Here is a 10,837-nt window from a genome sequence, read left to right as displayed (position 1 = left end):
TTCGTAGTAGATTTCATTCGATTCATATCATACATATATTAACACCTAATCAATAACTGACATGGAGTAATATTTTACTTTTAAGTAATTTCCAGTTTTTAATGAATGAAAGGCATTAAAATTTCAAATAAGCAAAGGATATTGTTTTAAAGGAAAGTTTCCTTTTTTTTTCAAATTACAGATACATATAGCGCTTGAATATTATAGGAAACGCACCGTAGACCGTAGACTTAAATTACATTTCATTAGTGAACGGACAAATACTTAATATTAGTCCCGTAAATGATTGTGAGAAAGTACACCGTACGAAGCCTGTTTATAAGCAAGGTCTTCAACTTTCCGGAATTATGTCCTTTGAGACATTTCTAGTTTAAGATACATGGAATCGATCTACTGGTATTATTTTCAATGCTCAAGCATATTATGTCAAACAATAAACTTACAAAGAAAAATTTTCTCATACGAAGACTTTTAGAAATGTTCACACTCGTTTTTTTTAAAATAGATTTTTAAAAAGGTCAGAGACAACATCACTTAATAAAAAAACGATATTGGCAAGTAAGTGTATTTTGTTTTGAATATTTGACAAACAGACTAACTCTGTTTGTTTTTGTTTGTTTGTTGGGGTTTAACGTCCGAGCAGCAATATTTCAGCTATATTCAGACAATGAACATGAAATGGATGATAAAATGAACATGAAATGAAAAAAAGGATGGGTCACAAGGACAATAGGGTCGACAAATTTTGATTGCCACTGGAAAAAGGGGGATGGGTAAGGTCGGGCAATTTAGCCTCCTGTGGCGGAGCGCAAAGGTTCCTACTCCTATCGAATACCACAGCAGGGTTCTTTAACGTGCGAGGAACGTGGCATCTTTCCCAACACGGTGCACCACTATGGTTTGCGGTCAGGTTTTCCGTATTATAGCCTGACAACCCCAGCATGTAACACGCCAGGGGTACCCCATTCCAGCACCTGGGGCACACATCCCAGTTGCTCTGTGGGCAGAGCGCCTAGCCCCCGGCTAGGTTTCTGAGCACTATTTAGTCGCCTTATACGACAAGCTTAGCGCTGCTGCAGGCCTATTCTTTTAACACCCGGACCTGCACGGGGCGACTGTCTAGTCTGTGTCGACTCTAGACCAGAATTGTCATTTCCATTTCAGTTGCTTTCGTTTTATCACGAATTTTAAACTTGAAATGTTAGTACTCTAAGAGCAATGCAGTACTGTTATCAATCAAGTGCTAGGTGCAAGTCTGAGACGGTGATAGAATTGTCATTGTATGTATATTAAATATATGTGTTTATTCTACGATAAGATTTAGACGGTATGAAAATGAATATGATTCCAGCGTAATGAAAACATCATGATTTGCAGATTCTATACCATTCTTACATTATTTACATATGATCATTATATGTGTTTCATATGGTTATCATATGTTTGCAAGTACATATCTAGATATGATAATCATATGGTAATCTTGTGATGATCATATATAATTTTCGCACGATATTATCATTTGCCTATCAATACAGAATCGAGCAATATATGATTATATTAGGTACCTTCGGCTATGTGTACTTTTTCTAGCTTTAAGCGAAAAATTTTAGGTTTTAAAAGTTTCAAAAACTAGACTCAAGCAAATGCAGATATACAGTTATTGCAATGATATATTACCTCTAAGGACAAGACATTTCATTATATCATACTTGTAAAGTATTAATACATGCGGGTCTTCCTCACTCACTGTTTTACGGTAATGTTATATACAAAGCACAGAAAGCTCGATACTCACGAAATAAATTAACTAAATCTTTGAATAGGCTCATTCGTAAGGGAAATAGTTATGATATTGTTGTCAAATCTTTAAGGATAACATTTTGTTTTTGTTTTAACATTGATTCGCTAATAGGGTCTGTATATAGAAATTAAAACACAATATTTAAAAGCGGTTGTTGGCATGACATGGGCTGTGTCCTTATTGTTTTAATAATGATGTTCCGTGATTCTCAACCCTGCATAGGGAGAATTGGGATTGATTTTACATACGATAGGGATATAACTTTTGTAGTATTAAACTGGTCTGGAGCTGGCATGTCAGTTAACTTCTAGTTATCCTTAGTTTGTACATTTGTATAATTTATATTTAGTTTCTTTATTTCCATTGTAACAAGGGTATCAAACTTTTTTAACTGATATATAGGTCTTTTATTGTGCAATATTTGTTTTCCAAAAAAGTGGCCATTTTTTAAGGAATGGGTTGTTATTACGCCAAAGTACTTTAAACCCGCCGCATTTTTTGCACCTGTCTCAAGTCAGGAATTTCTCTATCTGTGTATAATGATGTTTTTGGGCCAGTTGCAATCTGTTCGGTGGCATGAATAATTCCTCGTCGTTCACTGAAGACCAATTAGTGGATTTGAGCTGACATTTTCATCCAGGTAGGGTTGTTGTCTCTTTGACAAGACCACCATACCTATTCTCGTTATATCACATATGTCGGCGGGAAATTGGGAAATGTGGGGATGAGGAATGGGTATTTTCTATGTTGAATGGGGAATAAGGGACAAGTTTTAAAAAGTAATTATTTACATAAAAAATACATCTAATCATAAAAAAAATAATCATTAGTTTAACACGATAAATAAAACAAATGACAAGGGTTATACAGTGATTTGATTTTTGTGTAAGTAGGAAGTTAGTTCCACTTATCACTTTTAAAAGTGGTCGTTTAAAGGTTTTGCTGAAAGGCAAATTTCAGTATACCAATAGATGTACCCCCATTGGTATAACGGTATACCTTTAGACCTTTTTATTATCAAATTCCGTTTTATAGTTTAGTCCTTATAACGTTATCAAAAGATTTCACAAATTTAGAATAACACTCATGGTTTATATTTTACAGATGAGCTGTCCCGAGCTACCACACATCACGTAATAAGTAACAGCCCTAGATTAAATCTACGAGGAGGAATGACCCGGTTAGCGAAAGCTATATTAATGATTTTTTTTAAATTAAATCAACTTAGTATTGTGCATATAAATGCAGGTTAATTTTTATTTGTTGGAAAAGAAATCTACGAGAGAATAAAGTCACATGTTGACTCAAAGCTGTCGGCTTTTTCAGTAGGTGGGGTTGAAACTCCCGACTATGACGACATTAAAAGGCTTTAGATATGTCTCATAAGCGTGGGTCGATAAAAATGATTACAAAATTGCCGAAATCATTTATAAATCGAGAAAGGAGATATTACGCAATAAAATCAGATAAAAACAAACATAAATCTGAAAAATTATGCGTATTTTTAATTTTTAAAAGCTATCTTTGATTTTTATCATTTTTTTTAAGGGGGGGTATCAGATTAGACAGTACAATACAAAATCAGATGATAAAATGAATGAGCAACATAACAATGTCACAGAAGTAGTGATTTATTCCAACCCTACAACGTAGCTGAGTTTTTCATTCAATGGTGTCCTGCAATCATCGTCTTCTACAGCTAGACGAATACCTCATAGAATACAGCTATGCTATAGTTGGGTACATTTACTTTTTCCATATATTCAAAGGTCACGCCCATTATTATTTAAGATTACTTTAGAAGCCAAGAATTTCTTATGCATTCGGGACACAATAAGTATAAATCAATATGAGGCTGGTGTAACATGTAGAAGGAAGTTGGATATATTGATATATGCTACCTTTTACAGAAACTTAGATTTATAATTATACAAATTGAATGTGAGCTTCGAACATTTTGTTTTCCTCAAAGATACGAAGCTAGTAATGACCTTTAACCAGTATTGCAAGGTTACTTCCTGTGGGACGTAAGTCGGCCTCTCAGTGCTTGTTAGGTCATAGGTCAAATTTGTATTAGTTTACAGTTGCGAGGATTTTGTCCACCATAATTTAACAAATTCAAATATATATAATATTTACGAATCATTGTATCCCTTTTTCATTGCATAATAAAAATAAAACTCTTATCGACCTCGGTGATATGAAGTCTCGCAATTTACCCCGTCTTAACACCCACCACACAAACTGGATATATCCCTGACTTTGTTTATATAGTTTATTCGTATCTCAGATTTTAAACTTTCGAGTATTAACAAATTTAAGAAAATCACCTGCCTGCTATAATATTTAGAATCATTTAACATCTTGTCATGAACTCCATCCTACGCCGTGTGATTTGCTTAATCAAATCATGGTCGCTTATAAATCGATTAAGATAATTTAGTAGATTCTGCAAGATTTAATGAAGGGGTGTAACGATGTAATTCTAAATCTTGCTATTTTAAAACTCTTCTTGGTCAACATCTCTTTTATTGTGTAAATCGCTTTTGTTTGTCTTTTGTTTGTTTCATTATTTTTTTTTTTTTTTTTTTTTTTTTTTTTTACAAGTCACTGGGATAAATTTCCATTTTGGAATTATCAAATGAAAAATTCAAGACTAGTTGTATAATTTTATATATTGCAATTATTTAATGATACAGACTAAAACATGCAAAGTGATATAACGGGAATGTTTATAATTAACCAATCGGAATCATTTGGCCTTTTTCGTTACACCTAAGAAAAACCTCGTACTAGGCTGTAGAATCAGTCCGGAATTATTACAAGCAAATTCTTAAATTATAGTTGCACTGGTTGATTTTTTGTTAGCTCTAACAATCTTGAAGGACTTACTGTTCTCTTTTTCAAGTGATATAACTAATATTTTGCGCCATCTGGAGATGAAACTTCTTTGATCTCCGTATCACTACAATTCTTGCAAATAATTCAAACATAATAATTTCTTCTTTCTGCATCCCAGGTTATTTCTACTGTTGCGGAAATGGCCGAGTAGTTCTCATATAACATAATTTGTATATACATGCATATGCACAATGTTAGGGCCGCTCAAAATGTTTTAATATCAACCTAGATATCTAAAAAATATAAGTGCAAATATCATGACAAACATTAAAAGAAACTTGTGAAGAATGTAAAGGAAAAATCTTTCCAAGTCATCCCTGTGGGTCAGACGCCATCTTGGTGCCTCTAAGCATGCAAATATTCCAGTCAGAAATAGCGAAAGCATCATGAAATCTTCCCATCGGCTAATTGACCATACGTGGCTGAAATAAAAAGAAACATGACATTTGTATTTACGACTGATTATCGTTATTCGGTGTCTACAAGTAATATAATGACTAAACCTTTCTTCTTGTAAGATCATACCAGTTAATTTCGTTTATATATTTATATATATGCTTTTGTGGATTATCTTATGTGGGTTACTTGTCTTTTCGCTTTATTGTGTATGCTAGTTCTATATAATATCAAGAGACTCTCCGTGTAGAAGCGGACATACCCTTTATGGTATGGGAGGATCAGAGTAAATTTGAATCCATATTTCTGTTTGTTCCAATTTACTGTTTAACTCATTAATATGCCCGGTATTTTTCTTTATCAAAAGTAGCATCAATTAACTATATAATCAGACAGAAGAGTTACTTCCCTAACTTTTAAGATGTATATTTCTTTTGTTCTTACCATGTCAGTAATCAACAAATCAACCTTCATTTTCTAGAAAACATGACTGATTTATGTTTATTAAAAAATCTGGCATGCGCACTCACGGCCTGGGTCTTCCATGAACACTCTCTTAAACAGAATTGGATATGGGGTATTACCATTCAGTACAAAGAGAATGGATATGGTGAGTGTGTCAAAAAGACAACAACCCCACCGGGATGAAAACTGTCAGCTCAAGGCCACCCATTGGCCTTCGATAAACGACATGGAAACCCTTATACCACCGGGCAGGCTGTAGTTGTCCACAAAACAACACTATACACAGGTATAGCGAAATAATTGATCCTATAGGCTGCAAAACATAAAGTAAACCGGAAGTGCAAACTAAACAACACATACAGAGGCCAGAAATTCCTGACTTGGGTCAGGTGCAAAGAATGTAGTGGGATTTAGGTACTTGGGTATGATCACAACCCCACCCCCTTAGAATCTGGCCACTGTTGAAAAAATATTACACAATAATTGAACATAATTAAAAATCAGTTCAAAAAAATCTGAGTCCCATGTTATAACGGAAATAAGGAAACTGATTATACGTTACACCAATGTACAAACAAAGGACTACAGCAGTTAACTAACATGCCAGCTCCAGACCAGTTTAAACCTACAAAACGTATGCAATATCAATCCCATTTCCTTCCATAAAGGGTTGAGAACCACAGTACATTACAAGTCATACAATTAAGACACAACCTATGTCATATGCACGTCATATCTACTTATGACATATAAATGTTGCATAATTAAAATTGAATATCCTTGAATAGCTTGTAGTAACAGCAACCGACTTCTATATGTATTCGCTCATATTATTGGCCTTTTACTGCAAATGTGTCTCATCCTTTTTACTGTGATTTTTTTTTTCATAATGGAAAATTTGGCATAATAGTACAAACCCTTGAAAGTTAAAATGAAACTGTCATCATATAATTAAATGTAAACAATATCACTAGGGTTACTGAAGTGCATTATAAGGCTTCCTGGCCAGCGAAGGTCGATTCTTCAGTCGGATTTAAAATCTGTTCATCTAAGAACGTTTCTTACCAATAACATTAAACTAAAGATAGACTTACTCAACAATGGACTTGAGAAGAATGGCTAGTACAACGTCACACAAGATTGAGGTGATATGGTACCTATCTCCAATCCGACGACCAAAGGAATTTCGATTAAACCAAATTTCATTTAAAATTTCAGCAAATATAACGGCTATAATCATCGATATACTGAACTGTATTCGTAGTTCCATCTTGTGATCTTACTCTACAAAAAAAGAAGCTTCAAAATTAGTATGAAATCAGTGACAGATCTAGAAATTCAGAAAAAAGGGGGGACTCGTGTGATTTTCATCTTTCACATTAATTGACCAAACATTTCTAGTACAAGATGGGGGTCTTCCTTCCTGGGTTCATCTATATAACATTGGTAGATTGTGTCTTCTAAATCCAACAGTTTAATCACAGGTCTAGGGCAAAATACATATCGTCGCAAGTCTCGGTTTCTAGGTTTCAAATTGGTATCTAAATCAGTCAAAATGCTAAAGCAGTCGTTGTGTACAGAGCTATTCTAATGTCTATTTCATATATGCCCTCGAATCTGGGGTCGGTAACTAGCACCTACGACAGACTTAAATAGATCTTTAATTTATTGCTTTGAACCATTTGTTGAATGATTGACAGCTCTTTTTTTGTATTGTTGTTTTGCTTTGTTTTGTTTTGTTTGTTTTTTATGGTAATCGCACATGATTTCAGAACGACTATTTGCTCTACCCTTAAGCAATCATAATAGTTCCGGTAACATTAGAGAAAGCTAACCTCGCCCATCGGGACCTGTCCAAAATTTTCCCCAAAAAATCTTGTTTGAAATAACGATTTTTTCACAATTTAACTGTGCTTCACCATACACTTAAAATTAAAACTGTATATCCATATATAGATAGTAAAAGGTATAAAGTCGTTAAAATCCTTTTAGTTTATATTTTGTTCTCAATTGAGCTTCGTTGACCCCACCTTAACAGTCTCTTACATAACTCCTTTTATCGAATAAACATGATCCATGTTTACCACCTATGTTTACTCTCGCATACTCACACAAATACTGTTACGGGATAAATATTGTTGAATAACTACATGATTCAGATTTTATTCATTTATCTGTTGTTGCCCGTGCAGGTCCGGGTGTCAAAAGAATAAGCCTGCAGCAGCGCTAAGCTTGTCGTTAAAGGCGACTAAATAGTGCTCAAAACCTAGCCGGGGGCTAGGGCGCTCTGCCCACAGAGCAACTGGGTTTTGTGCCCCAGGTGGTGGAATGGGGTACCCCTGGTATGTTACATGCTGGGGTTGTCAGGCTATAATACGGAAAACCTGACCGCCAACCATAGTTATGCACCGTTTTGGGAAAGATGCCACGTTCCTCGCACGTTTAAGTCCCTGCTGTGGTATTCGATAGGAGTAGGAAGCTTTGCGCTCCGCCACAGGATGCTAAATTACCCGATCCTACCCATCCCTCCCTTTTTCTAGTGACAATCAAAATATTTGACCCTATTGTCCTTGTGTCCCATCCCATTTTTCATTTCATCATCATCATTTCATGTTTATTTTATCATCATTTCATGTTAATCGCCTGAATATAACTGAAATATTGCTGCTCGGGCGCTAAACCCTAACTATCAATCAATCAATCATTTATCTATTGTTTGTACTGAAACTTTATGGATATAGTAGTGTATTAGCGAGTCGCTGAATGCTTCACATAAGGTCGCAAATGGGTTTAAATTCAAGATGTTCATTTGTATACATGTATTTTACATATAGCCTAAATGTATTGTTGTTTGAACTACTTTTATGGTTATAACATTGGAGTGCGAGTAGCGAGTCGCTGAATGCGTTACATAAAGTCGCAAATGGATGTAAATTCAAGACATTTATTTGTATACATGTATTTCACAGAAAGCCTAAATGTATTATTCAGTAAAAGATATTATATTGTACATGTATTATGAGGATGTAAATAGTTGTCTTGTATATTTCATACTTATTCTGCTACTAATGTACATGTAACTTCCGGGAGAACTTCCTTCACAATTATAATGCAGCAATCATTTAGCAATGTAAAATACTTACTTTCACTTTACACGTTGTCCCGTTCCGGCCTCGTGTAATACTGCGAGCATATTAACATTTAACTACACAGCTGTAGCACACTTATAAATATGGGGGTCTAAGGGGGAAATCGATAACACAGAACCAATAAATGAGTTACACTCTTCAATAACCAAGTATGTATACATCTTCATTCAATCATGTATTGTTTTTTTTTCTAATTAGAAACAGAACAAGATATAGTACATTTAGATATCAACATGTATTCTAGCTGCATAAAATAGATAAGAAAAAAGTCATTCAATATGTATCTAGTAGACATTTTTTTAAGTAATACAAAAAAGACAAAAATATATAAATGTTCTACTCTCAATCCCCTTTACTCATTCTTGTACAGTTTGCTTTATTTCCTCGTGTGAAAAGGAAATCACACTATGCCCATGAATAACACAATAAAGTCAGATATATGCACAATGGGTATTAAACATTTAATTTTGTATGCATAATAATTGTTCACATACTCTGAGTTCACATTAAGACATTGATCAGTCAAATATGTTATTAACATTTTGCCGTCATGTCGGTATGAAAAATCTTCTTGTGATAAAATTCGTACCATTCTTAGTTATATACCTGTGGAGAATGATATCATGTATTATCAAATATAATTACTTACTTATAATAAAAAAAAGAAACAAACACATTATACCGTCTACAATCCTGCTACTACATGTACTTATACATGTAAATACAGTGAAATCTGTCCTAACTGAACCCTGAATATTCATAAAACCTGTGTAAACCTGACATATAAAAAGTCCCATCATTTTAGTTTTAATGTATTTTGAACCTTGCCGAATACCTGTCCTAACTAAACCCTGAATATTAATGAAACCTTGTAAACCTGACATATAAAAAGTCCCATCATATTAGTTTTAATGTATTTTGAACCTTGCCGAATACTATCCTAACCGAACCAATTTGAATTCCAAAAGGCGTTGGTTAAGATAGGTTTCACTGCATGTGAATTTTGTTGATATCGCTGCAGTGGAAGATCCATAGGGGATTGGCATCCCCATGTTTAGTGCAAAATTTGTCGAATTGACAAAAACATGGCAGAGAGTTATTAAGGGATCCAAGAGTTCTAGCGGAAATCAAAAGAATGTAACCCAGGGACAAAGGAATCCCTGCTGGCACCTTCCCTTTCAAAGTGTATGGATCCGGCCCTTCGCAATATACCCGATATTCGCCTAATGGAAAAAGAACGGGTATGGTGGAACGTAACAAATGCACTGGTCGGCGTCAATCGGAACTACTCAGCCATTTCGGATACACTAAAAAATAACCTCGGGAGCAGAAAGAAAAAATTCTTCTTGAAAAACTTGCCGGAATTGTAATCATACGCGACTCAAAGTAGTTCTATTCTTCCGATTGACGCTGACCAGTGCATTTGTTACGTTTCACCACACCCGTTCTTTTTTTTCCATTAGCCTAATTTCGGGTTCGTTAATCGAATTTTATTCCTGTTTATTGTCTACATTGTAAATGTCCTCATAAACATTTCAAACATTACGACATTTTTGTACGATTTTGCTTATCTACATTATGGGGAAATAAATTAATCTTTGTATTGAACTATATTTCTTCGAAGTTATGTAATCTATTTTTATCTTGACGTCCAAGTCAAATGTACATGCACACTGGCCGGTGGCGTGATTGAATTATTCAATTCAAAATAGCTTATTATAGGATGTGCTATACAGAATGTGGAAAAAATCACAATGAATGAGCAATACTCAATTACAAATCTGTGAAGCTCTTTCCGGTAAACTCTACTAATTTGCATAAAAGGAGAGGGTTTATCGCACTCGGAACTACTCGGCTATTTCTGCTACCATAAAACAATGTCTTTTGAATGAAGCTTTGAAATAGCGAAAATAACATCTGCGCAGGAGATTGATATTTTAAGAACATGACTCTGTGACTGTTTTTAAGTAGAAAATCTTCAAGGCTCGTAATATGTATTAATTTTAAAAACCTTCGGGGATTGTGATATTGCAGCGAAACTTAGCATATGTGCATGTATTAATAACTTGCAAAATATTGGTGCCTCTTGTCATTCTTTTAATAGTCTTCTATAATTTATTTG

General features: G+C 34.4%; 1 protein-coding gene across 3 annotated transcripts; it reads right to left on the bottom strand.

Annotated features, from left to right (window-relative positions):
* Positions 1–4,460: 4,460 nt before the first annotated feature.
* LOC148628765 (uncharacterized) lies at positions 4,461–9,411 on the bottom strand. Of its 3 annotated transcripts, none has more exons than XM_088594018.1 (3): positions 9,365–9,411; positions 6,661–6,850; positions 4,461–5,127 (listed from the first exon to the last, which is right to left on the bottom strand). In XM_088594018.1, the coding sequence occupies exons 2-3, from the start codon at positions 6,834–6,836 to the stop codon at positions 4,926–4,928; spliced, it is 378 nt and encodes a 125-aa protein (XP_088450144.1). In that variant the 5' UTR covers positions 6,837–6,850; positions 9,365–9,411; the 3' UTR covers positions 4,461–4,925. The 3 variants fall into 3 exon arrangements, with proteins under 3 accessions (XP_088450144.1, XP_088450126.1, XP_088450136.1); XM_088594000.1 differs by lacking the exon at positions 9,365–9,411 and adding an exon at positions 8,710–8,800; XM_088594010.1 differs by lacking the exon at positions 9,365–9,411 and adding an exon at positions 8,621–8,697.
* Positions 9,412–10,837: the final 1,426 nt, after the last annotated feature.

Source organism: Perna viridis, chromosome 1 (genome assembly GCF_037379345.1).
Source record: "Perna viridis isolate PV_CMFRI_1.1 ecotype Kerala chromosome 1, ASM3737934v1, whole genome shotgun sequence".
In the NCBI taxonomy this organism is placed as follows: Eukaryota; Metazoa; Mollusca; class Bivalvia; order Mytilida; family Mytilidae; genus Perna; species Perna viridis.
The sequence above is the reverse complement of the archived record's forward strand: the minus strand, read 5'-3'. Positions and strand labels throughout refer to the sequence as shown.

Excerpts from the sequence above, each read along its gene's own strand:
- LOC148628765 (XM_088594018.1), bottom strand. The coding sequence starts at position 6,836 with ATGGAACTACGAATACAGTTCAGTATATCGATGATTATAGCCGTTATA. Across the intron at positions 5,128-6,660 it reads CTTCTCAAGTCCATTGTTGA|CCACGTATGGTCAATTAGCC; the intron begins GTAAGTCTATCT and ends TTTTTATTTCAG.